The sequence below is a fragment of the Thamnophis elegans genome, chromosome 1 (genome assembly GCF_009769535.1).
Source record: "Thamnophis elegans isolate rThaEle1 chromosome 1, rThaEle1.pri, whole genome shotgun sequence".
In the NCBI taxonomy this organism is placed as follows: domain Eukaryota; kingdom Metazoa; phylum Chordata; class Lepidosauria; order Squamata; family Colubridae; genus Thamnophis; species Thamnophis elegans.
In genome coordinates, this window is record NC_045541.1 from 108,554,086 (window position 1) to 108,581,916 (window position 27,831).

The 27,831-nt window shown below is 39.7% G+C and overlaps 1 protein-coding gene across 1 annotated transcript in view; it reads left to right on the forward strand.

The window, feature by feature from the left end:
* Positions 1 to 15,138, forward strand: part of CREB3L1 (cAMP responsive element binding protein 3 like 1) — a 92,548-nt gene extending 77,410 nt beyond the window's left edge. Inside the window, exons 9-12 of the mRNA XM_032235261.1 lie at positions 1,584 to 1,683; positions 8,646 to 8,766; positions 12,400 to 12,664; positions 13,548 to 15,138. Of these exons, the coding sequence (XP_032091152.1) occupies positions 1,584 to 1,683; positions 8,646 to 8,766; positions 12,400 to 12,664; positions 13,548 to 13,584 (523 nt within the window). The 3' untranslated portion in view covers positions 13,585 to 15,138. The remainder of the gene's footprint in view (positions 1 to 1,583; positions 1,684 to 8,645; positions 8,767 to 12,399; positions 12,665 to 13,547) is intronic.
* Positions 15,139 to 27,831: the final 12,693 nt, after the last annotated feature.

The following is a 27,831-nucleotide window of genomic DNA, read 5'->3' on the forward strand; positions in this document are numbered from 1 at the left end:
TTAGATAGAGCAACTTAGGATTCTGGAAGCTTGAAGCATATTCTGTTTTTCAAAGGTTCTGCGCTTTTCAGTAGGTTTGGTAGCTTTATTGATAGCTGATGTCTGCCATCTACTGGACAAGTAATGACCCTTCTCTGATTCTCCCACCAATTCTGGACTCGCCGCTGCATTCAGAATACCAAATCTTTGTCTCTTGTACTTTTTCTTCCACTTAAGAGTATTCTTTTCAAGGCACAATGTAGTTCTTCTGAAACTGTATCCAGCTTTTCAGATACAAATGCAGTTCAAATTAATATATTCCGTGATTTATTATTAGATGAATTATCAGGTTACAAACATTTTAAAAACCATTTAATCATAAAACCTCAAGAAGGCATATCTGTGCCAAGAGCACCTTAACCTTAATCAAGTCCAATCTTCCTATTGGTAGCTGTGCCAGGAAAAAAATCAACTATTTGGACCAGCAGTCGCCATTTTGAGAATCCAAAGTCCCTACCTAGTTAAGCCAATTTAAAGTAGTGGTTAAGGCACCAAGCTAAAAACTAGGGGACCTTGAGTTCTGATCCCACTTTAGGTACAAAACCAACTGGCTGATCTTTTTCTCAGTCCTAGGAAGAAAATAAAACAACAGCAGCAGCAACAACAAAGTCCTACAGGAAATAGTTCAGATAGTTGCCACGGATTAACATTGACTCAAAAGGAACAAAAGAGAGAGTGTGAACTATTAGTAGGATGCCTTTACAACAAAAGCACAGTACAGACTGAAATTTATGTTGCTGAGAGATATGGTCATAAAGCACAATGGTGCACAACCACACCACTTAGTGATGGCAATCCCAGCAATTCCAGTTGCTGTTGTTTTAATGAAGACCATGCAGGTCATTCAATGAGAATCTCATGTGATCACGACATCTTAAGAGGGACTGAAGGCAAGCAAGACCTACAGTGGGTTGGCAAAAGCTACATTCAAGTGAGTGCCATGGGCAGGCAGTAGAGAATGTGGAGTACAACATCCCCATGCCGCTCTGGGTACCTTGGGAACAAAAAACAGTGCAAGTAGGGGGGACTCGTTGGAGCAACTTGTAACCTCCCACCAGCTTCCCCCGTTGAATTTGAAAATGGCAGGGAAGAGCATAATTGGCGATTATGCGACCGCAGGACACTGCAACTGTCATCATTGGAAGCTGGTTTCCAAGTGCCCAAATCATGGTCACATGACTGCAGGGACACTGCAATGCTGCAATTTTGTAAATTTGAACAGTTGCTAAACGAGTGGCTGTAACCCAGGGACTTCCTGTATTCAATAATAAATATATAATATATGATTTTCAGCTATGGTATACAAGTCATTGTACAAATTGTTCATTTCGGGTATTTGGACTGTTTTCATTACTAAGTACTTTTTAACTATTATAAAACAGTCTCCCAAAGTCATTTTTGTGAGATAAGCAACCATTTAAATCTATTAAAGAAATGATGTATTTTCTTAGAGAAGGACATAAACATATTATTTTTAGAGCTCTTGATTTTATATGTGTTTTCTTCTGATGATGAAAAAGTTATTTTTTTAATTAATTTCCTAGGACTCTTCTGCAGCAGTTACAAAAGCTACAATCTCTGATTGCAGGGAAGGTTTCCAGGCCTTACAAAATGGTCTCTACACAGACAGGAACATGCCTGATGGTAAGGTCTATGTAGTATCCTTTTAAAACTTTCTTTGTAGACATATCATTTTCCATTCATGGTGATCTTGGCTTTGAAAGTTTGCAAAGTTAAGGACAGATTACCCAATTGCTGTTTGGCCCATTGCCGTTAAGGATGCTCATCACTTCCTGAAGGCAGAAAAGGATGCTGTTTTCCCATTCCTGGTCCATTGCAAATGTACACCTCACCCACATTTCCAGCTTCAAATCAAATCAGCTGTTTTCTGATCTGGGAATCTGAAGCCCTTCAGAGAAGATGGTCTCTGAAAGTTTGTTCCATTCTAATAGCGACCTCCAACAACACAATATCTGTTATGCTCCCTCTTTCCCAGAGGTGGGTTCCTACCAGTTCGCACCTATTTGGTAGAACCGGTTCGTCAAATCTACCGAACCGGTTAGAAGAGGTTCCACCAGTGGACCCGGAAAGCAGGCCACACCTACAGAAGAGGTTCCAAAAAATTTTGAAACCCACCACTGCCACACACACACATACACACACACACACAGACAACACAGAGAGAGAGAAAGAGAAAGAAAGGAAGAAAGAAAGAAAGAAAGAAAAAATAAAGAAAAAAAGTGAGAGAGAGATGAAAGAAAAAAAGAAAAAAGGGACAGAGAGACAAAAGGAAGGAGAGAGAGAGAGAGAACACATGGCCGGCAAGCCACTCCCACCAGGTCACATGGCCGGCAAGCCACTCCCACAAAGGAGGTCACACACACAGAGTAGGTTCCAAAAAATTTTGAAACCCACCACTGCTTTCTCCCAATAGCTGGTTATGCCCAGAGTAGTCATTTCTTTCTAAGCTGTTAGGTTTCAATCTCTGCTGGTTAATAGTGACTGATTTTTATAATCCTGAGGTTATAAATATTGGTTTCTGAAGGGGGGGGTAGTATAGAAAGGGTTTGAGTTAGTGTCTGAAAACATAATGTGGGAAAGGAATGGCAGTGAAGGCATCTATGTGCACACATCTAGGAAAGCAAAGGAAACACCCAGGGACTCATGAACAAGGAACAGTCCCTGGAAGGGAAAGACAAGCATTAATAGACCATTCTACACAGGAGTCAGCCAACCTATCAGGCTGTCTTCCCTGTGTGAATGGAAAAAACAAAAAGCAAGGGAGTGGCTCGCAATCAAGTCTTGCATAGTATAATGGTATGTGAGAATGTCCTTGGAAGACAGGGGGGAAAGCTATAGGCAGGGAAATAATAAATGAAATTTGAACACAAAGGACAAAAATTAGAGAAAACATCCCAGAAGGGACCCTCTCTAATTTTCAGGAGAATAAAAGTAAGGGACAGGAGAGGTACTTTCAGACCTGCAAGATTCTGTTAATTCAATCTTACAATAAAGATAGTACTGAAGGCTGTGCTTCTCGTGTTTGGATTCCCTTGAAAGGGTAATGCATGGCTGCAATTTGGACTAAGCATCTTCTCTGTCTCAGTTAAGAAACAGCTGGGACATTGCATAAGGCAAGCAAAATAGGCTGCAGTGTAAAATTGCTCTTAGTATTGTAAAGTCACTTTTGCAGAATAAAAACAATAGGGATGAATATTTTGAGCTTACTTGCTTAATCAACTTGCTTCCCCTTCTTCTATTCCTTACTTCGAATAAACTTTTGTTAGCTATTGCATCAGGAGAATTTATATAATTATTTTCTAATCACCAAATGTAGCTTGAATTATGGTATTTCTGCATATGCTGAATCCACAGCATAAGATTTATATTGCAAACTTCATAGAATGAGTAATGTTCCTTCCTGTAACCATCAGCTAAATGTGTGGTTCATCCTCCTCGCTTCCCACTCCAAACCAAGGAATTTTTCTAATGAATGCTAATGGGCTCTTACCTCTGGTATAAAAATAGCAAAAGCTGACATCCATTTTATAGCTGTCACAGGAAACTTCATTGTAAAAAAACCCATAATGGTACAATTTTTCTATCAATTTTAAATGAAAGTTGAATAAGTTTAAAATATAATTTACCTTTGTTCCATTCTGGCGAAAATAAAGACAGCTTCAGATATGCATTCTCTGTGCTGCAGATTCAAAGTGACCAAATAAAAGATTATTATTTGATGAATTGAGCCCAAATTACCATCCCACTCTTTTTCCCCCCCTTTCATTACAACTTTAAAGTTTTCTCCTTTTCTGGTAAAGTTTTCTGGGCCTGTGAATAACTTCTTCCTGATAGGCAAAAATTTGTGTATAAAATATTTTATTCAATTTTCACATTCCATTTGCAATCATTTATATACAGGGTATTTACTATAAGAAAAGAAAAAAAAAAAAGAAAAGGGGAATAAAACGAACAAATAAAAAGGAAACACAACTCATCATTCACAACCCCACCTAACCCTTGCATCCTCCATACACCCCATCTACCCCCTCCAACTTTCCTTTCTCCCTCTAACACTCCCCTCCTACTTCCCTTTCCCCTCAAACCTTCCTTCTCCCCTTACTCCCCAGACACCCTCCTTACATACTCCTTACATACCCCTTACTCCTTCCTTACTCCTCCCTCTTCCTTCCCTCTACCTCCCTCCTTGGTGTATGCCTTTATTCGAGTGTTGTTTGATCTGATAAAAGTAAAGTGAACCAAGGAAAATAATAATAATAATAATAAAAAAAAAAGAACCACCGTATATAAATACATTCTTGTTCTTATTAAAACTATATTAACACCCCCCACCCCACCCCCCACAATCCCCATCCCTAATCCTCCCGACTTCCCAGGGCCCACACCTGGCACTACCTTCTGTCTAAAATATCTTGTATACATATGGATTAAAAAATAAAAGTAATATATCAAAAAAAAAAAAAAAAAAAAAAGAAAAGCAGAGAAAGAGAAAAAAAAAAAAGGAAAAAAAGAAAAGAGAAAAGAAAGAAAAAAAAGAAAAAAAAGAAACCACTCTTTGCGTTGATCTCAGCCCCCCATCTTTATCTATGCTTAAATAGTATAAATCATTCTATCTATATTTTATTCTCATCTCTTACTTCTTTGCTATTTACCCCGACCTTCTGTAGGCTCTCCCGTTCCCTTCCTAAACCTTATGATCCCTTCCAATAAGATTTAAGCAACGTGGTTCATGCCATATATTCAAATATAACTTTACAGACAAGTAATCAAACTTTCACTTCTAGTAAAATTTAAACAACGTAAGTGATCTTTCTTTACCCCTTTTTCAAACAGTAATTCAAAATAATCTAACCAGATTTCCCCTTCTTAGTAAAGTTAAGCAGCGTAGATCAGATATTACTTTACACAGGAATCAATTTCTATCTTAAGATAATTCCAACCGACTTCCCCTTCTAATAGAATTTAAATAACTTAGTTCATTCCACATGTATTTTACCCTCATCCCCCACTTGTCTGATATTTACCACTATCAAATTTATACTACCATTTGTTTAAAATATAACTCAGAGCGATTTGTAGCATAAATCATTCCACATATTCCAATAATACTTTCAGCAAGAATCAGTTAACCTTCTATTTTAAGGTAGTCGCTTCTAACAAAGTTTAAACAACATAAATCATTCCGCATTCTTTTTACAGTTATCTTAAAATAATCCCAAGCGGCTTCTTATTCTAATAAGCTTTAAACAACATAAATTTTGCCCTCTTCCCTTGCTTGTCTGGTATTTACCTCAAATAACGTAGTTCATTCCACATGCATTTTACCCTCATCTCTTGCTTGTCTAATATTTACCACTATCAAATTTATACTAGCGTTTATTTGAAATGTAACTCAAAACTATTACAACCAACTTTCCCTTCAAATAAAAGTTAAATAGCATGGATCATATTCAAATAATACTTTCAGCAGGAGTCAGTTAACCTTCTATTTTAAAATAGTCCCATCTAACAAAGTTTAAACAACATAAATCATTCCGCATTCTTTTAACCACTATCAAATTTATGCTAACGTTACTTTAGAATCTAGCTCAAAGTAGTTTCACCCAGCTTTCCCTTCTGATAAAAATTAGTCCACTTTTTCTACCGGAGAGAGGTCTCAAACCCCCATTCAGTCCTCAACTTTAGGAAGTCTTTTGAAGTATCTAAATTCTCGATCTGCGTTCTTCTGCTTCTCCGAGGGAGGAGGGCTACCCCCTCCATCTTGCAGCCGCATGGCCAGCCGTTTGCTTTCTCCTTCCGCTTGTCTCTCCTCTCTTCCAAGCGCATCAGGAAGTCCCGCCTTCAGAATCCTACAATAGAAATCTTGAGCCTCTGAAACAGAATTAAGACGAAATCTTTGATTCTCAAATGTAACCGTGATGCCGGCAGGGGCCTCCCATCTGTATCGAATCTGTTGACTCCTAAGCTCTTTAGTTAAAAAGGTGTAGTCCCTTCTTGCTTTCAACATCTGGGAAGGTATATTTTTGAAGACAATCACGTCCTGGTCATCAACTCGGAGACTGTTATTATGAAACTTTTGCACAATCGCGTTTCTAGATTCTTTGGTAGAGAAATGTATAATTATATCCCTCGGGAGCTGTCGCTGTTCCGCTGTCAATGAGTTCTGGCGATAGATTTTCCGAATCTGCCAATCAAAGTTAAGTCCCGGGCTTCCCAGCGCATGGCTGAAGGCTTCAGCAAAGGTCTGTTTCAAATTCTCTTGCTCCTTTTCACGGAATCCTCTGACTCTTATTGAAAATGCCTTCCTATCAAAATTTAGCATCATAAGCTGTTCTTCGTTATTTCTAATTTTTTCTTGTAAAATTTGAATATTGGTAGTCAAATCAAAATTAGCCTTCTCCAGACTTTCCAATTTGTTCTCTATTTCAGCAGAGTAATCCGACAGGGCAGACACGGCTGCAAACGTATTCGCCTTCATTTGATTAACTTTAGATTTTAGATCATCATAAAGTTGCAATACAAATTCCTTAAGTTCTTGCTTAAAGGCATCAAAAATTTTAAAGAGATATTCCTGTGTTAAAACTTCTCCAGTAGAGGGCGTAGGAGACAAAGGCTGTATTTCCAAAAAAAGATTCTTTAAATTCTTTAGATACATTTGTAGCAAGACGCTTCTTTGATCTGGGTGCCATAATAAATAAACAAGTAAGCAGCGCTTCGCTCCCCTCTATTTCCAAAGAAAAAGAGTTTATTTTGTTAAGGAGCGGTCTGCAGGAAGATAAGCCCGGCTAAGTACATCCAGTAATCATCCACGGAGAGAAATCGCCATTTTGAAGTCTATTTAAACAAAGAAGTCTTTAAGACGAATGGTGCTGGTATTTAAGATAGTAATAAAAGCATAAATCTCACAGGGGTGGTACCCTCCCGTATCAAATCTAGCTTGAAAAAAACTTTGTTTTGTCCTGGGGGGGGCTAGCCTGTCTGGGGCTGCCAAAAAAAAAAAAAGGCAGCTGAGAAGAACTGGCCGGAGATAAAAGCTCCGCTTCGGCTGGATCTAATCTCTTCCACAGCCAAAAAAAGAAAAAGGCTGTGGCTTACGAATAGACCCTAGTCTACAGAGCTACCCTCCCTGCCCCTTTCTTAGCCAAAAAGGGGTGCTATCTATGATGTTATTTAGATATACAGACCAGATCTCTGAGGAGCTCGGTGGAGCCCTCCTCGGCAACAGGCCACGCCCCCCCCTGATAGGCAAAAATTGAGCAGATGAAATTTTCTTCATCCCTAAATCACTTGCTGGGGAAAGAATATCAATTTTAGATGAGCAGAAAAAGAATATTGTTTCAGTAGGACTTTAATATTATTCCTCCTATTCTTACCTAAAGATGTGCTTGTAGGGTGAAACAAATCATGCAAGGTTGTGCTTGGTTTGTGGTTTATTGGATTTATATGCCGCCCTTCTCCCAAGGACTCAGGGCGGCGTACAACATTAAAAAAACACATATTACAAAAGTTTTTAAAAAATTAAATAGAATATGCAAGGTTCAATTCCTCCTCAGTGGCAGGCTCAATGTAGACTGTTCCTGAACTCTGACCTATAGCATATAGTTTAAAGGGCTGGATGAAAAATATGCTGAGTGTGTACGGTGACCAGGGGTATTTGGAAGCCTGATATCATTTTGAAAAGCCTATGAATGTATTTGCCACTAACTTCGAGTTGCTCTATGAAGGAGATGGGTGGTGTCAGGCATGCCTCTCTCAATAACAAAGAAAACTCCCAATTCCATTGTTCGTGGAATTAAAATACTTTTATTGGTTATGAAGAGATAGCAGCGAAAGTAAAGCAAGATCTGAGCCAGAAAGGCGCGAACAAGTACATATCAAATGATAACCCACCCACCCCTCCCTCCAATGACCCCACCCAAGTGTCCAATCTGCAACCCCCTTAGGTGTCATGTGGGATGCATCTCCAAAAGGCATCATCATGTTGGTATGCAGGACGGTTGGCCTTGACCAGGTCCAAATACCGGCTCCAGCATGTGCAGAAGATGGTGAGAAGAAAACTCCCTTTTCCTTATCACCTCCTGTGCCATTTATTCCCATCCCAAATATCATGCCCCCACCCTCCCCGTTTCTACCCAGCCGATAGCAAGTAAGGGAAACCGATAGCAAGTAAGGAAAGCAGAAGCTGACAGGTAGTTTCTAAATGTGATATACAAATAAATAAGTAAAACTTCCCTGTGATAGACTGGAATGATTACAAATTTAAATCTGTTCTTAAATTCTTGTAAACACACATATCTTAAAAAATTTTTTAAATGTAGCCATAAACTAGAAATACGGTATATTGATTTTCCTAAATATATTTCATTTATTACATCTATAGCTCATCTTTCCCACATGAATAGTTCATAAGCTTTATGGCTCAATAGAGAAGTGAGACTGGGTTTTCCTTGTTATAGTTACTTCTCCATTACAAAGTTGTTTTGATGATTTCCAGCTCTTCTCTTTCTTACTATTCCTCTCTTCAAATATCCTTTTTATTCAGTCAGTGCACTGAATGTTTCTACTATGTGTTTTCCCCCTCATAGGTCCTGGTGCTGTGCTTTGTTCTGGTTTTGGGCTCCATGATGCCATGTCTCCCAGAATTCTCAACAACATCACAAACAGTAAAAGCAGCTCCGACGCCAGACATTTACACAACAAGTAAAAGTGAGTCAAATGTGAACTTTTCCTTCATTACTAAAAGCTTCTTTAATGCTTCTTTAATACTTAATGATCCTTCTTTTCCAGGGATAGCCCCATCATGGTTCATTTTATCCACAGATATATCATGGTATTGCAGGGGCAGGTAAAATGTGGGAGTTTGAGTTGTGGGCCCTCTGCTCTTCTAATTTCTAAGGACACTTGGTGGCCCACCAATATTATTAAGAGTGTAGAGGCTTTTTTTTTTTGCTTCCTGTTCATTTGCTTAAGGATACAAATGGGAGGGTGTTCTGACCCCCTCCTCTGTCCAGTAACGAAAGCCGAGACAAGCGTAAAATGGAATGTCCTTTAATAACAAGACCAGAATCTCGGTGGCTGAAAGCCAAATAAACAAACAGATAAGGACCTTGGCAGCAAGGCCGACAAACCTTGGCAGCACTTCAGACAAACTCTGGCAGCAATCCAGCCTGCCAAGTTTGTTTCTCTTTAGTCAAAGCGTTGACTTCTGCAAGAAGGGCATGGCACAAGCAGTCTCTTTTGTAGTCTGGAGAGGAGCTTAATGACCATCAGCTGAGCGTAATTACCTCCTGTAAATACATAGTTGTTCTTGACGCTGAGTAGTCCTTCGACGGCGTGCATCCCGGAACAACTCACTGTTGCTTTCTGGATCACTCTCTCTTGTCTTCTCCCCACTGATCCAAGGCTCAGGCACCACCTGGTGGCCAACCAGTCTCTCTGCGCCCTGCTCGGAGTCAGGACCCTGTCCAGGGTCCTCCACATCCTCCAGGGCCGACTCATAGGGCCCCTCACTGTCGGTGTCTGGTGGCAGCTCCAACAGCTCCTGCCGGCCACAACAGGAGGGGAAGCCTTTATGAGGCACTCCCATTGCAAGCCTAAAAAAATCCATAAATTGAATAATCACGTGAAATAATTGGGGAGAGCAATTTAGAGACTGTTGGTGAGGGCAAGAATAAGTTTGCCCCCAACCCCCAGAACTCCTGCTCTCATTCCCGTCCTTTAACTTTTTCCAAAAAAACATATCTAGTCACCATTCCATCAATTCTAATACTGTGTGATTTGGGGTGTTTATGGGTGGGAATTAGATGTGGAATCCTCCAAGAGCCTTCCCATTCCTATTCCCAACCTTATTTAACTTACACACATGAATTGCAGTCCTCAAATTGGGCCGTTGTGCTCCAAATTTCAGCAGTGTGATTTCAGGGAGCAATGGAAAAATGTAAATCTCTGGCCAATAGGCTGTAATTTGTCCAATACTGGGATAATTAGATCTTGAGGTAACATCTTTCAGAGGTTTTGGTTGCAATTTTTTTTTCATAGTCATTAATTCAGAATGTGTGATAAAGTTCCAATTTTTTGCTTCTTTTTCGTAACCATTAACTTACCTTGTTTTATTCATTAATAAATTCATATCTACTTTTCTACTTCCTATTAGTAGTAGTACTCAAAGTGGCTTCCACCAATTAATCAAAATGCAGAACACTAAAATCAGTAGAGTTAAAGTTAGCATCAATAAAGTAGATTAACAATTAAAAACAAATAGTTAAATGATGTATTCTTAGCATTTTTGTAAATAATGGGAGTAGGAAAGCAGCCACTGCCCTAGGGAGAACCTTTTTGTGGCCTGGAAGTTGCACAACAGAAGGCCCCATCCCACATAACAGACTGCCAAATTCTGGCAGCTAAGATATCTTCAGAAGGGCTTCTTCTGCTGATGTAAGCAACTCAGTAGATTTGTAAGACAGAGATGATATGCACAGATACCATCTTAAGCTCTTTAGGGTTTTAAAAATCAACACCAGTGTTTTAAATTGTGTCTGACAGGCAACTGACATCTTGTACAGAGTTTCCAATGCAGACACCTTCAACGTCTATAATCTATAGCAGCCACATTTTGCCTCAGTCATGATTTCTATTCAAGGGCAGCACATATTGAGCATATTGCAGAATAGCTTTACCACACAGGTTATTGATATTTATTCCTCTAATTTTAAATTTTGTAATCTTCCAAGTAGGGGCGTGCATAAGTTCACCAGCATGCCTAACATCCCTGTCCTACTGTCCCCATTTATTTGTACTCATTTCCTGTGTTCTTATTCCTGTTTATTCTTATTCCTGTTATCTTGTACATGAGTGATAAACTAAATAGATAGATAGATAGATAGATAGATAGATAGATAGATAGATAGATAGATAGATAGATAGATAGATAGATAGATTCAGTTTCCCTCCATATACAGTACATTTGGTATGTAGTCTGAATAAATAAAGGGGAAGTACATAGCTTGTATGTTACTCCTCTGTCAACCCTGACCTAGTGTGTTTCGCCATACAGGGAAGGGTACAGTTTTTGCACAAGATCATAAGATGTTCTGGGATTCACATTTTCCAAAGCACCTTCCAGATCTTAACATAGTTGACACAGTTGAAGGCCTTTCTATATACAATGAAGTATATATTAATTTCTTCTTAATGTTTTTTGTGTTCTCAGTTATTCAACCTGCATTAGCAATAATTTTGTTCCCTGGGCTCTTCTAAAACCAGCTTCAATTTCTGGCAATTCCATTTCCATGTATAATTCTTACCTGCACTGAATGATCTTCAGCATTATTTTGCTAGCCTATGAAATTAAAGATATTTATGATTGTTTTCACATTCTATTAAGCCTCTTGTCTTATTATTAGTCCTTAGACAGGCCTCTTCCCATCTGCTAGCCACTGTTTTGTATTCCACATTTGGTTAGAACTAAGAACCTTCCTGAGATTTTTGTCTTTCTTGACTTTGGCTTCTTTTCTTGGCAGTTTCCTCGGTTCTAACAATCAATTCGCTTTCTTACTTTTTTTTTTTACTTCAGCAGTCTCTTTTTCATCCTTAACAATGACATTAATCTAACTCCATAGTTTCTCTGTGATAGGGAACCAGGCTATCTGGCCAGTAAATGCTCAACTGCATTCTAAATGCTCAACTGCATTCTGTCACCCTAACTCTATCCTGAATTAAGGAATACAGGGTCATAAAAAGAAAAAAAAAGCATCTTATTACAATTGGTGGTATCAAGTTATACATTTTGAAGACTTAGCCGTCAGAATTAAACTTTGCACCCAAATAAGGGGTTTGAGCAGAGGTGGCTTCCGGCAGGCACTACTGCCAGTTTGCTCCTGTGCGTGCATGCACAGTGCAATAAAAATTGCTCTACACATGCACAGAAGTGAAAAACAAGATGGTGGTGCCTATGGCGCTGCCCAGAGAACCAGTTCAGGGGCATGGCAGGCCTGGGTCACTGCCGGTTTCAGCAACCCAGGCTGCCAAACCACTACCGGTTCAGCCAAACCGGTCCGAACCGGTAGGAACCCACCACTGGGTTTGAGGAAGAGACTTGCTTTTTGCTGTTTATTTCTTGAAGCCAAATGATGAGACCTCATAGAACAGCCTTAGTTTAATTTAGTAGAAAGTAGAAATGATCCAAACTATATTATATTTTAGGCAATTATTTGGCAGTTTGATTGTTATATAGTTTCCTGACAGGTGGAAATTACAAGGATGACATTTATTGCTATAAAGACATAACAAATAAATAGGCAATGTGTTTTTGCTGCTTAAAGGGGCTCTTCTTTTATGCAGTTCAATCACGGAGCCTGCTGTTCTATGATGAGCACAGGGGCTCCTTAGAGGAGACCTACAGCTCCTTCATTTCTGTGGAGCATCCTGAAGAGTGGGAAGCTGAAAAAAATGTGGAAGAAGAGAAGCAGCCACAAGCGGACGTGCACAGTAGCCTGACTGCGGCTTATGAAACAGTCAAATATCTGAACAAAACCCCTGTTACAGGTCCAAATCAGAATCAGACCAGCTCAACTCTTACTCATTCCAAGGAAAGCTTCCATGAGAGGTAAGCAGAGTTGTGATTGCTTGTATCAAGGCTTCCATTCCTATCTAGACCTTAAAATAAATTTGTCTCATTTTTAACCAATTTCTAGGCCATTCAGTGATTGCCGACCCCAGCAGTTAATATTGCACGTTTTTATGAGTCTATATCAGAATCTTCATTGTTGATGATTTCTGCCAGTCAGTCTGCTATTAAAGACAAAGAACAGGCTGGGCTTTCTCATTCTCAATTTCCGGCAGGGTAGCACTATCGATCCGCTGCAGCAGAAACAATTAAGGAGTTGTGTGGTACTTTGAGGACATGCATTACGGCAAGCTCTGCATCACAAAAGCTCAAACTAGAATGAGTAATTTTTGGTTCTTTTTCTCCAACTATAAGTTATCTGTTTCAAATCTCAGGCAAAGAAGCTTTATGGACTATGGAAACCTCAATTAACAGAGAATAATTTTCAATGTCTATCAAAAATATGTTAGAATCAGAATGTTATATGACATATGTGTATTTCAGATTGATTAGACTGGCCTTCATCTTAGGAATTACTAGCCCACTCAAGGCTCTATCCTTCTTCTCCCTTGCTAATTATCCCTTTTTTAACCATTGCCAGGGCTAAGGGCTTATTTGCAGACAATGTGTTCAGCTCTAGCACTGAAAGAGAACCTTTGCTATTCAATTTGTGACAGATTGTAGCCGGTATAATATCTGACACTATATGTGACATTAGGGCAATTGAAAATAACGGAGAGATCAAGGTATTCTGAGGAACTGAAACAATCTGCCAAAGAATCCAACCAAAGGAGGATCCGCTCAATGGTCTTTGACTGACATGAAGAGGTAATAAGAGGTGGTAAAATATATGGGTAATGTTTTGGTTTTATCTTTTCTGCAGGAATGGAACCTCCAGTGACACAGCTGAATATTTGTAGCAGCTGCAAACTCTCCGGGCCTCTTCCATCTGGATGCAGGATCCTTTCCTAGTGATGTGACTGGCGTTGCAATCCTTTGCATGCTTACCTAGAAGTAAGCATCATTCTTAATTCTAAGTAAGCATGACTAGGATTGCAAAATTGAGGGGTTGGATTGCAGTCTAAACTGACAAACTCATAAATACAACTGGATGGGAATTATTTCTGAGTAAAATGAACAGGCTTGCACTGTGGGAGGAGATGTCCTACCTAGACAGCTCCAAGCTGGCCTTGAGTTTAACCTCTTATTCACTCACACTTAGGCCCTGGTATTAATACTGATCTTTCTGTCAGATTTCACATTTTCCATAATCAGGGATAGCACCTCCACCCTCTAATGTATTCTCACTTGTAATTGAAGTCTACTACCCAACTCCATCATTCCCAAATAATTTTTGTTTCTATGTCAACAAAAACATTCCTGTTCAGCTACTGATTTTTGAGATTTTTGCATTAGTTTTTTTACATAGTTGTATACTTTACAATTAAATATCCAGATAAGAGGATATTTCAAAAAGAAACTTTTGCTGATCAAATATGACATCACCACGTGAAACAGATTGCATATCACGTTTATGTCCAGTTAAGAAAAAAAATAGTCTTCTAAAAAGTGTTTCTCATGAATACAAATCATAATCAATAAAATCAGTCCTTTTATCTGATGATTGGAGAGTCTGAAATTTACTTCTGAATAAGAAGTAAAAGATATTGCAATCTTTGATATTTGTTGGGTGTTTTTTAAACTTTGGCTTTTCTTTCAAATAGTCCAACAGCAGCCCATTTGAATGAAGTCCTTCTTTATCTTACTGTTCCTTTAAAAGATGAGATTGCCATAAATGACCCATCTCCATATGGACTAAGAAATTTTGTTTGACCATTTCTACAAATGTTCCTCCTCAATATGCAGAGGACCAAAGATAGTGGGCATCTTGATGTCTCCCGCCCCCACAATACACACATATGCAAACTTACATACATGCATTTGGGACAGATAGATCAGCATAGTTCTGCAATGATTGCCATTTCAATAGTCAATATACAGAAATTTTCCCCAGCAATTCTTTGTTAAAGTCCACTAGGACACACACTACAAATTTCTATGTATTCACCTCTCAAAAAATCTGAAACCAGCATAAAGAACCACTTCTCAACAAGTGTGTATCCTTGACATCCTTGTCATTAGTCATAACTTCTGAGAATTGTCCACATGTGCCTCAAATTCATATTGTTGTACAGAGACCAAAAGCAGAAATTGTTTGTACATAATGAATTTTATTTTGTATTATTGCCAACTCTTAAGATAATGTATTTTGGAGATCCTTAAGTCCTATTTTCTGTATTGTATTTTATTAAGAGTTATTGCGGGCTTTGCACCTGTGAATTTCCTCTCTTTGCAACATACTGTTTCCACTCAGTCTAGCCACTGATGTTTGCCCTGTTTGTTTCTAATATATCGCTCTTTCCTCCTTCTCTCGGCTCTGCAGTCGCTTTCAAGCAGCAAAATTAAAAAAAAAGATGCAGCATCAGCTCTGTTGTTCGGATTGTTCATTATTTAACTGAGAGGTTATTAGTTTAGTAAATGTTTGTGTAGCCCCACTATCCATCCCTGAATGGTGACAGCTTCGCCGCCGCCCACCCCTGCTTTCCTGAGCAGAGGTCTTCCACCCGAGCCAAAAGGGCTTCTCTGAAGGCTTGTACAGAACATGCATTACTGAGAAATTATGAGAGCAGTTCCTCTCTTCAATCTATCTTTCCAATCCTGCAGCCACAGCCTGGTAATAATCAACAATAATATTATATATAATGGATGGGAAAAGTCATATTGCAGGAGGCCTAATTTCACTCTTCTGAGAAAAGGATATTTGCTTTCTAAAACAAATGAAAATATGTTTTCTGGCCATTGGGAAAGCAACAACAACAGAAAATGTTATGGAGCTAGCTCTGCTTTGCAATGGAAGATTCAACTCTGACCTAGAGATATTTTCAGATATTGGAGCTAGTAATATGTACGAAACTTTGGTTTGGGTAACTTAGCCCTTGGCACAAATTCACCTGTGCTGTAGGAGGAGACCCCATCTTTTGCATTTCTGTCAGTGGCAAGGCTACTTCTGCAAACACTGGGATGAACTGTCTGTAAAAGTTTGCAAATCCCAGGAAACTTTGAAGTCGATGATGGGTACGTGGGAGCTGCCAGTTGAAGACTTCTTTTACTTTTTCTGGGTCCATTTCCACTCCTTCACTGGATATCCGGTAGCCCAGATAGTCTAGCGAAGTTTTGTGGAATTCACATTTTGACAGTTTAGTATATAGCTTGGTCGCAAGGAGTTTTTTTCAGCACTTGTTGCACTAGCTTCACGTGCTCCTCTAAAGTCTCACTTTAGAGGAACATGCACAGAAGCAAAAAACAAGATGGCACTGCCTATGGCACTGCCGAGAAAAACAGTTTGGGGGTATGGTAGGCCATGTTACTACCTACTTGTCCGAACCGGTCCGAACCAATAGGAACCCACCTCTGGTCTCACTGAATATGAGAATGTAATCCAGGTAGACTAGAACCCCTGATACATATGTTCATGCAGCAATTCATTGATTAGCTGCATGAAAACTGTAGGGGTCCCTTGCAAGCCAAATGGCATGACTTTAATTTGGAAACTCCCATCGGGTAGCTGAAGGCAGTTTTCCACTCATTCCCTTCTCTAATCTCTAGCCTCAGATTCTTATTTGATTGAGGATGCTATTTGGAACCCTGACATTAACCCGAATCTGAAGACTTCCAGGTTTTCCTCACCCAGTTGAAAGTTCAAGACCCTGCCCCAACCGCAGACACGTTGCCAGGCGACCCACAAGTGCCCAAAGAATACAGAGACATAGCAGGGATTTTCAGTGAAGAAGACTGCAGTTTCCTCCCCCTCACCACCCCACGGACTGCGCAATAGAATTTGTGCCAGGGGATAAGCTACCCAAACCAAAAAGGTACTTCCTCAGTTCCTCCATTTCTCTTGGAGTCATGTTTCTAAAAACAAACCTTTTTTATGTCTAGAAAAAGTTGCAAGAAGTAAAGGGGTCATAAGCAGGTACTGCCTCTGGTAACATTTCTATCAAGGCCCACAGATAAATAGGATTCCTCCTCTTTCCCCCAGCAATTCCAATTAATACTGGATTTCCATTGGTGATAGTAGCATGACCTGGGAGGAAGAAGTGGGTGTATAACTAATTACAGATTATCTCTCAAGAAATAAAATTGTCTAGAGCTATAAAAAGTTAAGGGTGGAAAAGTAGACTACAAACTCTTTTGAGCTGTTCTCTGAAGGTGCAACACCCCAGCAATCTTGGGAATATTAAATTAAGAAGCTTGGCCTGCAAATAAAGACTTGCAGATCCTGCTTCAAAATATTCAAGTAATCTTTCAGCACAAAACGCCCACCAATCTAAAAATATCACAGCCTGGAGGATGCTGCCAGCTTTTTCCATCATAAAATGTGAGCAAATCCTTGCAATCAGAGTACACATGAAGGCTGTTTTCACAAGTTGCATGATAACTGGGTGTTCATATTTTTAATTTCCTGCATTTCAAGCTCAAGTGAAAAAGGAAGCTATGGTAATGATAATGAATACTCTTTTTCTAATGGCACTCTTCCTCTTTATAAATTTTAACATTAACAGTATTCACAGAACTGCACACAGCCATACATATCAGAGCCCTTTGTCTGCGGGGATATGAAAACTCGTAGCATTAAGAACCACAATTAATTAGAAACATTAATTTGAAAGCCCACTGAATTCCAGATCTAGTCCAAGATGCTGGGCTACATGCCCTCAGTCTGGTTCAGTAGAAATATTTTGAATTTTTACTTTCTTAAAATAGAAAATGTTCTTCACATTTCAAGTGTCAAGCGTAAACTAGGGAGAGAACTTAGCATGTTGACTTCAGCAGTACACTATTCCCATGGCCAATGTAATCTTTTTCTTATATTTTTAGATCAACTTTGCTCATGCCATGGAAACTGTAGACACTTTCTTTTTTGAAACAATATACTTCCATATGATAACAGCTGTTCTGCATTTTTCATTTGGCTTCATAAATGCTTGATTGTCAGGAGCTTTCATCTAAGTAGCAGGAGTTACCACAATCAGGAGGCACTGCAGGAAGAATTGTCCTTCTGATGGATCCCTTTTCTTGTTTAGCTCTGTGCCATTGACACCTCTGCAGGCCTAATCTTTGTGGGGGTGTCTCATTCAGAGTATGCCTCACAGAAAACAGGGTGGACTGGTGGTACGTGCTATTAACATGTCAAAGGAACATGTTAATTCACATTTCTGTGCAATATAACACAGTTATTTGGGAAGGATTTTGTCAAGAAGAAAGAGTAGACAAAAGGCCACTGTTACTGTAATATGAAATTTCATTGCTCAATTTACTGTAAATATTCTCTAGCCTTGTTTTGCTGTACAGGTAGTCTTCAACTTGCAACAGTTCATTTAGTGACCATAGTTGCAACAGCACAACAGGAAAAATGACTTATGACTATTTTTCACACTTAAAACTATTGCAGCATACCCTTAGTTACGTGATCAATATTCAGATGTTTGGCAACTGGTTCATATTTATGATGGTTGAATGCTCTAGGGTCAGGTGATCAGTTTTTGTAAACTTCTGATCAAGAAAGTCAATGGGGAAGCCAGAGTCATTTAGCAACCATGTTGCTAACTTAACAACTACAATGACTCACTTAACAACTTTGGCAAGAAAGGTCATAAAATGGGACAAAACTCACTTAACAAATGTTTGACTTAGCAATATAAATGTTGGACTCAGTTTTGGTCAGAAGTAGAAGACTACCTTTACTACAGTTTCATTATAATAATATGTTGAAGGGCTATACATGACAATAAGCTATGATTGGCTAGGTTCACTCAATATATTAATACAAAAATAAAACTATGGTATGACTTAGCAATGAACCAAATCACTATGCCAACTAATTAATCTATCCTTTAAAAAAACCCATATTAACACAAGTTCAGGCCACAAACTACCTGAATTTAGAATAACAGAGTTGGAAGGGACCTTGGAGGTCTTTTAGTCCAACCCCCTGCTTAGGCAGGAAACCCTACACCACTTCAGACAAATGGATATCCAACATCTTCTTAAAAACATCCAGTGTTGGAGCATTCACAACTTCTGGAAGCAAGTTGTTCCATTGATTAATTGTTCTAACCATCAGGAAATTTCTCCTTAGTTCTAAGTTGCTTCTCCCCTTGATTAGTTTCCACCTATTGCTTCTTGTCCTACCCTCAGATGCTTGGGAGAATAGTTTGACTCCCTCTTCTTTGTGGCAGCCCCTGAGATATTGGAACACTGCTATCATGTCATCCCTAGTCCTTCTTTTCATTAACTAGACATACCCAGTTCCTGCAACCGTTCTTCATATGTTTTAGCCTCCAGTCCCCTAATCATCCTTGTTGCTCTTTCCAGAGTTTCAACATCTTTTTTACATTGTGGCGACCAAAACTGGATGCAGTATTCCAAGTGTGGCCTTACCAAGGCATTGTAAAGTGGTATTAACACTTCACATGACCTTGATTCTATCCCTTGGCAATAGATAAGTTTGAACTCAGCCCTTATAACTTTAAATAAGATTTATATTTTAGTGCAATGGATGAACAGTACCATGCCTTGACAAACCATGGTTTAGTGTAAACTGTAAGACCCATCAGTGGTATTCCACAATTAAACATAGACTTTTATATTTATCAACATTTCCATTGTACCTGCATTTTTAAAGTATAATTGTCCTCCATTTATCATTTAGTTGCATCTTATTTGTTTACCTAGGGTGTTTGCTGGAAATTTATTTAATTTTATTTATACAGCAATGGCACCTAGACTTATATAACACTTCATAGTACTTTATAGCCCTCTCTAAGCAGTTTACAGAGTCAGCATATTGCCCCCCCAACCACCTGGGTCCTCATTTTACCGACCTCAGAAGAATGAGTCAACCTTGAGCCGGTCAGGATCGAACTCCCGGCAGGCAGCAGTCAGCAGAATTAGTCTCCAATACTGCATTTAACCACTGCTCCACCATGTCTCTTAATCCCTTATTCCTTATAATTTTTATAAACAACACAAGGTGGTGAACATATATAATATTCCTCCATCCCATTGCCCCCACAACAAGAGCCCCAATGAGATGAGTTGGGCTGAGAGAGAATAAATGAGATCAACCAGCTGGCTTTCATGGCTAAGGCATGTTAGAAGTTAGAAGTTTTCCAGTTTCTAGCCTGTTGCCTTAACCACATTGTTTAAAGTCTCCGGTAATTCAGGTAATGCAGAGGGAAATGTCAACACTAAACCACGTTACAATTCCCTCACTTCCTGCATCCAACTGTTAGATCTGAACAGTTTTCATTCTTAGAATTCACATCCAAATGCTCCAATTCACTATACAAGTGATATTATTTTTTTGTTAACAATAGACCTCACCCAGAGTTTCTTTTTGTTTGAGCCATTACAATTCCAGGTGCTGCTGCTGCACATAAAGTGACTGCAGTTGAATGATGTACCTACAGTAACTGTGGCCTAATGAACACAATTCTTCAAGCTTATGTGACACACTGAACATTATTTACATAAGTTGTATTTTCACAATGCAAATTGTGACTGGCCAATTTATGTCATGCAAACATAGACAATGAGTTTTGGAGATGCAATATAGTCTCACATTTATTTATAGGTGCTGCTAACAGAAAATTCCACACCAGGAAAAGTTGGGCTGTTTCTACAACTATCTCAAAATTTACAAGAGGAACCTGGTTTGTGGATCAGGTTGATTTATGAGGTTCACCAGAAAACAAACAAAGCTTGATATAAGGAACATGCTGTATCCGGGTTGAAAAGCCTACGCTTATTGCCAATTGTTTATTGAACATAATTTACATCTTTAAACTGTAGTCTGTGAAAAGACTTTATGTCGGAATAGCTAAAGAACTTTCTGTTTTAACATGAACTTTATACTGGAGTCTTAATGTTTATATATTATTATATTGTTCATTCCCTTGAGTACAGGTAGTCCTCAACCTACGACCACAATTGAGCCTAAAATTTATGTTAAGTGAGAATTTTTTTAACCCATTTTACAATTTTTCTTGCCACAGTTGTTAAGTGAATCACTGTAGTTGTTACATTGGTAACGGGGTTGTTAAGTGAAACTGGTTTCCACATTGACTTTGCTTGTCAGAAGGTTGCAAAAAGGGGGTCCCATGACTCCTGAATCCTGCAACCGTCGTAAATAGGAGTCAGTTGTTAAGCAACCAAAGGTAAATCACATGATTATGGGGGTACTGCAACGATCATAAGTGTGAAAAATGGTCATAAGTCACTATTTTCAGTGCCGTTGTAACTTTGAATGGTCACTAATGAACTGCCTCTACTCTCTAAATAAAAAGATAACAAATAGATCACAAAAATAAAAAGTGTCAAGGAGAAAATAGCACAGGGGTGTCAAACTCGCGCCATCATGTCGTCATGTGACATACCACGACTTCCCCCCCTTCGCTAAACTGGGGGTGGGGGTGGCCAGTGTGTGATGCATCCAGCCCGCAGGCCATGAGTTTGACACCCCTGAAATAGCAGGAAGGGAACCTAAACCTTAATTTTCTGAACAGAACTGTTTTGGGGGTTTCAACCTTCACCTAATATACTAGAAGGGAATAAAATTAGCTAACACAAATCAAAAACTGGTTAAGAAAAGCCACAATAGCTTAGCATCAGCTGCTGCCCAGAAAATCATGACCACTGGCCATTAAGTTCCTAGCACCACCTACTAGGTATGAAGTACATGCTTCATACTTGCGATATTTAACTTGGTAAAAAGAAAAAGCCATCCTATTTTATGGATATGGTTTCTGGTGGAGAAGTCATGGAACAAACATTAGCTGGCCTTTTAGGGAACAATTTTCAGCAGTCATAGTACCATTTGGAAGATCTTTTTGCCAGCTTCTCTTCAAAGCCGAACTCCCACACCTGTGAATGATGTGCGCTCACATCTGGTGGTTATTTCCCCAGGATTTCAAATGCTATGAGGGCGGGGCTCAAACGGTTGTCCTGTGACTGCCTGCCAGCTGGGAGTTTTGCATTCTGAGCCGAGCTTCTCATTGTGCCAAAGATTTGTGTTTACATTGTTTGGTGGAACCAGATGGAAAGACAGTTTTATTTCACTTCCCTCTCAACGCTTGACTTCTTTGCTCACAAGGGGATGTCATGACACAACTCTGTCTTCCTCATTCCTGAGAAATGTAAATGTTGCTGGATGAAAACACGCAATAAGCATACTTACTTTTTTGCTGCTCCTCCAACTCCAGCTAGATTCCTACAGAAGAATAACCAACTGACTGAAAACAATTTGGCTCCAGTATCTTTCGCAGCAGTTTAATGTTCAAGGATCAGCACAGATAAATTTTCACATCCTAGAAAGAAATGGTATTGCTCTTAAAGACATAGAAGCAAGCCAGGTGATTTTCTTCTGATCAGTTGGCAATTTTTAAAAAAAAATTAGTAATGAACATCACCTAGCTGCAGTAATTTTCTGTGTGCTTACTTAGCTCCACAATAACTCTGCTTGTCGCCTTCACTTTGCACTGTTCTTTTGATGCATTAAGACATTTTTATTCTTAGCTTCCTAAGTCTTTTGGAATGGTGCTTGACAGTCCTGTTCCATCTGACTTCCTATATGCTGCAGAATGCTGAAAGCTGGAAACAGATAATCATATCCTTTACCTCCCAGCTCTTAGATGTTGAATACAGTTCAAATGTTATTGCCCATTGTGTGCACAATCAACCCACTTTGCCCCTGATGAATTGATTGTGCAATTTAGTTTCCATTTCAAAATTTAGCAAAAGGTTGTGTTTGACCATAAAGGTGGGTGGGAGAACTAAGATCACTTGGCACTATCATTCTACCTCACTGAACTTTCTTCAATGTGTGCTTAATATTTGAGGGGGCATGTTTGGAACAGGTGGACTTCCAAGTGCTATTTAATGTTTTGGAATAATACAATAAGTAAATGAGGGACAGAGAAGAAAAGGGTTATGTTGGTACCTAACCAGCAGAATGAAGGATAGATTAGAAGAGAGAGAGAGGTGCTTAGAAGTTGAATTAGCCTCTTTTGGTGTTTCTCTCAGCTGTTCAACATTGTAGACCAGAGGCAGGCTACATAATTTGGTATATTGCTGGGTTCCTGGCACCCAGCAAACTCTCCGCCCCAATTCATGTTATTTTATTCTTCTAATTTTAAAAAAAAAGCAATTGGGAAAGCAAATAAGTGAATTTTCCACACTCCAAGCAATTGCTTTCCTTAGCTTTTAACTCAGAATGTATTTATAACCCTAGTGTATAAATCTTTGTTGCAGTTGAAGAGAACTGATCCTCCTAGCAATTCCATTTCAGATCTTTTTTTGACTAATCCTCTAATTTTTAACTCATTTTCCTCCTTAAAAAGCAATGTGACTGTGATGGAGCAGTAGAACAATTTCCCTCCCACTTACATGCCAATTGAAATGGTGATGGAGTCCTGGTTGCCAGGCAGTATAGTTGTGCTTTCTCTTTCCACTTGGTTTAGATCTAGAAGTTAGAAGGCGGATAGGAGAGAAGTGAAGCTGACTTCTCAGCAAAGAGAGATTGTTCCAAAGAGTACTGAAAATGGCATATCCAACCCAAACAGATGTTTGTGCATCATGTTCAAAGAGGACCTTGACATCTATCAGGTTGTGGGCTGTCCACAATTTGTCCGCAGGTGGCTGGTAAGGCCTATATGGGCATGAAATGTTCTGCCACATGTTGGGCAGACATGTGTGGGCACCACTGTTGCAGCATTTGCAGCTCTCGCTTTGCAGAGTGCTGGCTTCTCTTGTGCTTTGGTTGTTCTTCTGTCCTCAGATGTTTGGCAGCCTTGGTGGATCAGTATGCGCCATGTTGTGCCAGGGATTCCCAGGAGGTGGTGTCAATTTCCGGGGACTTGAAAGAGGCTTTCAACGTGTCTCTGTATTATCTCCTTTGTCTCCTGTGCGACCACTTTCCTTGAGACATCTCACCATAGAGGAGCTGTTTGGGGATGCAATGGTCTGTCATCCTTGCAACAATCCAAACAACAATCCAAACTACGAATGGCGACATTAAAGCTTCAAGGCTAACAATGTCCTTGAAGTTCAGGAAATTCCTCTCCTATTTCCTGTTATTTCACTGGTTAAATCTAGTAATAGTTTGATTCTGTAATCAACAGTCACGCCTAAAATATTTTAAGAAATCAGACCTTATACTTATTAATGTGGAACCTGTATTTTGCTCATTGGTTTATATATATAAATTTGTTTGACAGAACCCCAAAGGATTCTCGGTGACATACCGTATGAAACAAAAAGAAAACAATAATAAATAATTATTGTTAATAAATAGCTAATAAATAACTAAATTAAGAAAAAATATTAAACAATGACCACAAAAACTAATACGAGGTCCAAATAAAACCTAAGATTTGCACCTCCAATCACTCAACTGAATCTAAAAGGACATTGAAATAAAACAATTTAACCTGTTTATGAAACTGCAGCAAGTTGCATTTTATCTGTGGTTTGTTTAATAAGTGACAATGGCCGGGCTTGTATTTTAAGATATGATTAATATTGGATTATTATTAGCAAAGACACAGACAACACTGTAAGGCAAAACTGAATAAAATCCAATGTGACTAAGAATAGGCATGAATCCAGCTGCATTATTTTTCTTTATGCACAAAGTATTACTGCAATTTTCAGCATTCAAATCACCAAATACCCAAGTCACATCTTCTACCTCTGGCTGGGAAATCTGAAAATTATAATCGTATAACACATCCAAATCAAGGAAGATTGATTTAACACATTCTACTTTAAGCCTCAACAGTTTCTGTGTAAATCCCACGTGGTCAGATAGTCCTTGACTTAGCACTACAGTTGAGACTGAAACTTCTATTGCTAAGCGAGGCATTGTTAAGTGATGTATGCCCAATTTTACTACCTCTTTTGCCACCGGTTACAGCACAGAAACCGCTTTGGTCGCATTGACCGATGACCTCTGGAGGGCCAGAGATGGAGGCTATGCGTCCATCCTGGTTCTCCTTGACCTCTCAGCGGCTTTCGATACCATCGACCATGGTATCCTTCTGCGACGACTGCGAGAGGTGGGAGTGGGAGGCACTGTTTTGCGGTGGTTCTCCTCCTACCTCTCGGACAGGTCGCAGTCGGTGTTGGTCGGGGGGCAGAGATCGTCCCTGAGGCCCCTAACGTGTGGGGTGCCACAGGGTTCGGTCTTATCCCCCCTACTATTTAACATATACATGAAACCGCTGGGCGAGATCATTCGGAGGCACGGGATAAAATACCACCAATATGCGGACGATACGCAATTGTATCTGTCCGCCCCGTGCCAACTCAATGAAGCGGTGGACGTGATGAACCGGGGTCTGGAGGCCGTTAAGAACTGGATGAGTGCTAACAAACTGGTACTCAACCCGGACAAGACCGAGTGGCTGTTGTGCTTCCCCCCCAAGAATTTGGCTAATATACCAACGCTTAGGCTGGGGGGTCAAATTTATACCCCTCAGATAGGGTCCGCAACTTAGGAGTCCTCCTGGACCCACAGCTGACTTTTGATCACCAGCTGTCAGCTGTGACCAGGGGGGCATTTGCCCAGGTTCGCCTGGTCCGCCAGTTGCGGCCCTACCTAGACCGGGGGGCTCTCACAACAGTCACTCGAGCCCTTGTGATCTCTAGACTGGAATACTGCAATGGGCTCTACATGGGGTTGCCCTTGAAGTGCATCCGGCGACTGCAGCTAGTCCAGAATGCAGCCGCGCGAGTGATAGTGGGCGCACCGCGGTTCGCCCACGTTACACCTGTCCTCCGCGAGCTGCACTGGCTACCTGTTGGTCTCCGGGTGCGCTTCAGGGTACTGATGACCACCTTTAAAGCACTCCATGGTAGTGGATCTGAGTACTTGAGAGACCGCCTTCTGCCGATTACTTCCCTAAATCGACCAATTAGATCGCACAGACTGGGCCTCCTCCGAATCCCATCTGCCAGTCAATGCCGACTGGCGACCACACGGAGGAGAGCCTTTTCTGTTGCTGCTCCGACCCTGTGGAACGAGCTCCCCATGGAGATCCGTACCCTCACCACTATCCAGACCTTCCGCGCAGCCCTCAAGATCTGGCTCTCCCAGCAGGCCTGGGGATAGGCTTCCAATTCACCCGCCCGAGTGTTTGATTGTTGAATGAAAGTTGTGTTTTACTATTTTTTCTTTGTTCACATATTGTTTTGTTTTTGACCTTGCACCCCCCCCTCCCCCCCCCCCTGTGGTTGTAAGCCGCCCTGAGTCCCCTCAGGGAAAAGGGCGGCATATAAATCCCAATAAACTACAACTACAACCGTTGTTAGGTGAATCACACGGTTGTTAAGTGAATCCAGTTTCCTCCATTGAGTTTGTCAAAAGTCAGTGGGAAGATTGCAAATGGCAATCACATAACCCTGGGACACTGCATCCACCACAAATCAAGTGTACAAATTTTGATCACTTAGCTCTGGGGATGCTATGATCCTAAGTGCAAGGACCAGTTGGAAGGAACTTTTTTCAGCCCTGTCATAACTAAGAAAGGTTGCTAAATGAATGGTCATAAAGCTAGGTCTATCTGTATTTCATTTCATTTGCTATCCTCAAGCCCAGGTGTGAAGGACCCTGGAAAGGGCCAACTCTTTTCTGAGCAGATCTCACACTCACTTGCCAAGGATGGCTAGCAACCCAACCCACTGCTGAGTGATGGGATTCCCCCATTCCCAGGTATCCTCAGTTTCCACCTGAAACATTTACTTCTCTGACCTGAACAAAGGCAGATTTGTCTGATAAGGTGTTGGGTTTTTTTGTACCACTCCAAAAGCTCTTGTTCTAAGATCAACACTTTAGCCTTTATCAACTGCAGCAAGAATATCAAGGGAAGAAAATGTCACTTCCAAGTGACTGGAAATCATGCTTTGCTCTCTCTGTTGGTTGCTTTGCTAATTAGCTCTTGGGTGTGCTGTGCAGGTGTCAGAGGAAATGTCACAGGATCAAAGACATTAATGAAATAATGGATTATGGATTAGCCCAGAGAAACTCTTGGACTTCACATACAGGTTCTCTTCCTGAGGAAAAAAAAACCAAGAGATTATCCTGAACTCCCATAGAGCTTTCCTCCTCCAGCGTGGATAAATTGGAATTTTGAATCAAGAGATATCGTTTGGATCTCTTTATCCATGAAATATTTACATCGTGGGATAACCATCCCAAGTTAAAAATAACATCTCTGCTTGCTTTGCAGCAGAGATAAACTAGACCTCTTACATGGTGACTTTGGATTAACTTAATTATGAAAAGACTGTTTCTAAAAGGTTTGCAAAATAATGTGAAATTGATGGAATCAATGTTAATTATTTGTGTGATTCTGGAATAATGGATTTGAATGTCCTCACGTGATAAATCAATGGCTACTTGCTTTACACAATTTGCCATTTAGTAGCTATGATTTAAAATGAACTCAGTACAAATAAAATTGCTGCTTATATATCAGACAAGAATGTATTAATAAGTTGCAGCTATCTCGCTCTTGGAGATGCATCTCAGAAGCTAAACCATTAATTCGTATGATTTGTTTTTGTCCTATTGTCACATTTTGGGTAAACCTCAACAGGATTAATATAACTACATCAATCAATTTGTGATAAGATGCACATGTTCCTCTTGGCTGCAAATTAAGAATTGAGAATCTAATAAGACATCAAGCATTGTGGCATTTGGGGCTGTGAGGCCAATTGAATTACATTCTTAGAAGGAAAAATTTACATCTAATTTGTTTTTTTAATAAATATTTAATTAGATTCTTTTTAAAACAAAAGGGCAAAGAATAATAATTTCAACCAATAAGGTTAATTTTTTTGAAGTCCTTTGTAACATCAGCATCCATAATTCATTTTTCCTGTTACAATCATTAATTCTGAATGTATATTGTTTTGTTAATATTGTATTTGTCTATACTTTTCTTCTGTTGAAAAGTTTAGCATAATAGTAGTTTCTTAAAGTTTCTTAAACAATAAAATGGATTTATTTAAAAGATAATGAAATAAAAATAACTTATAGGATG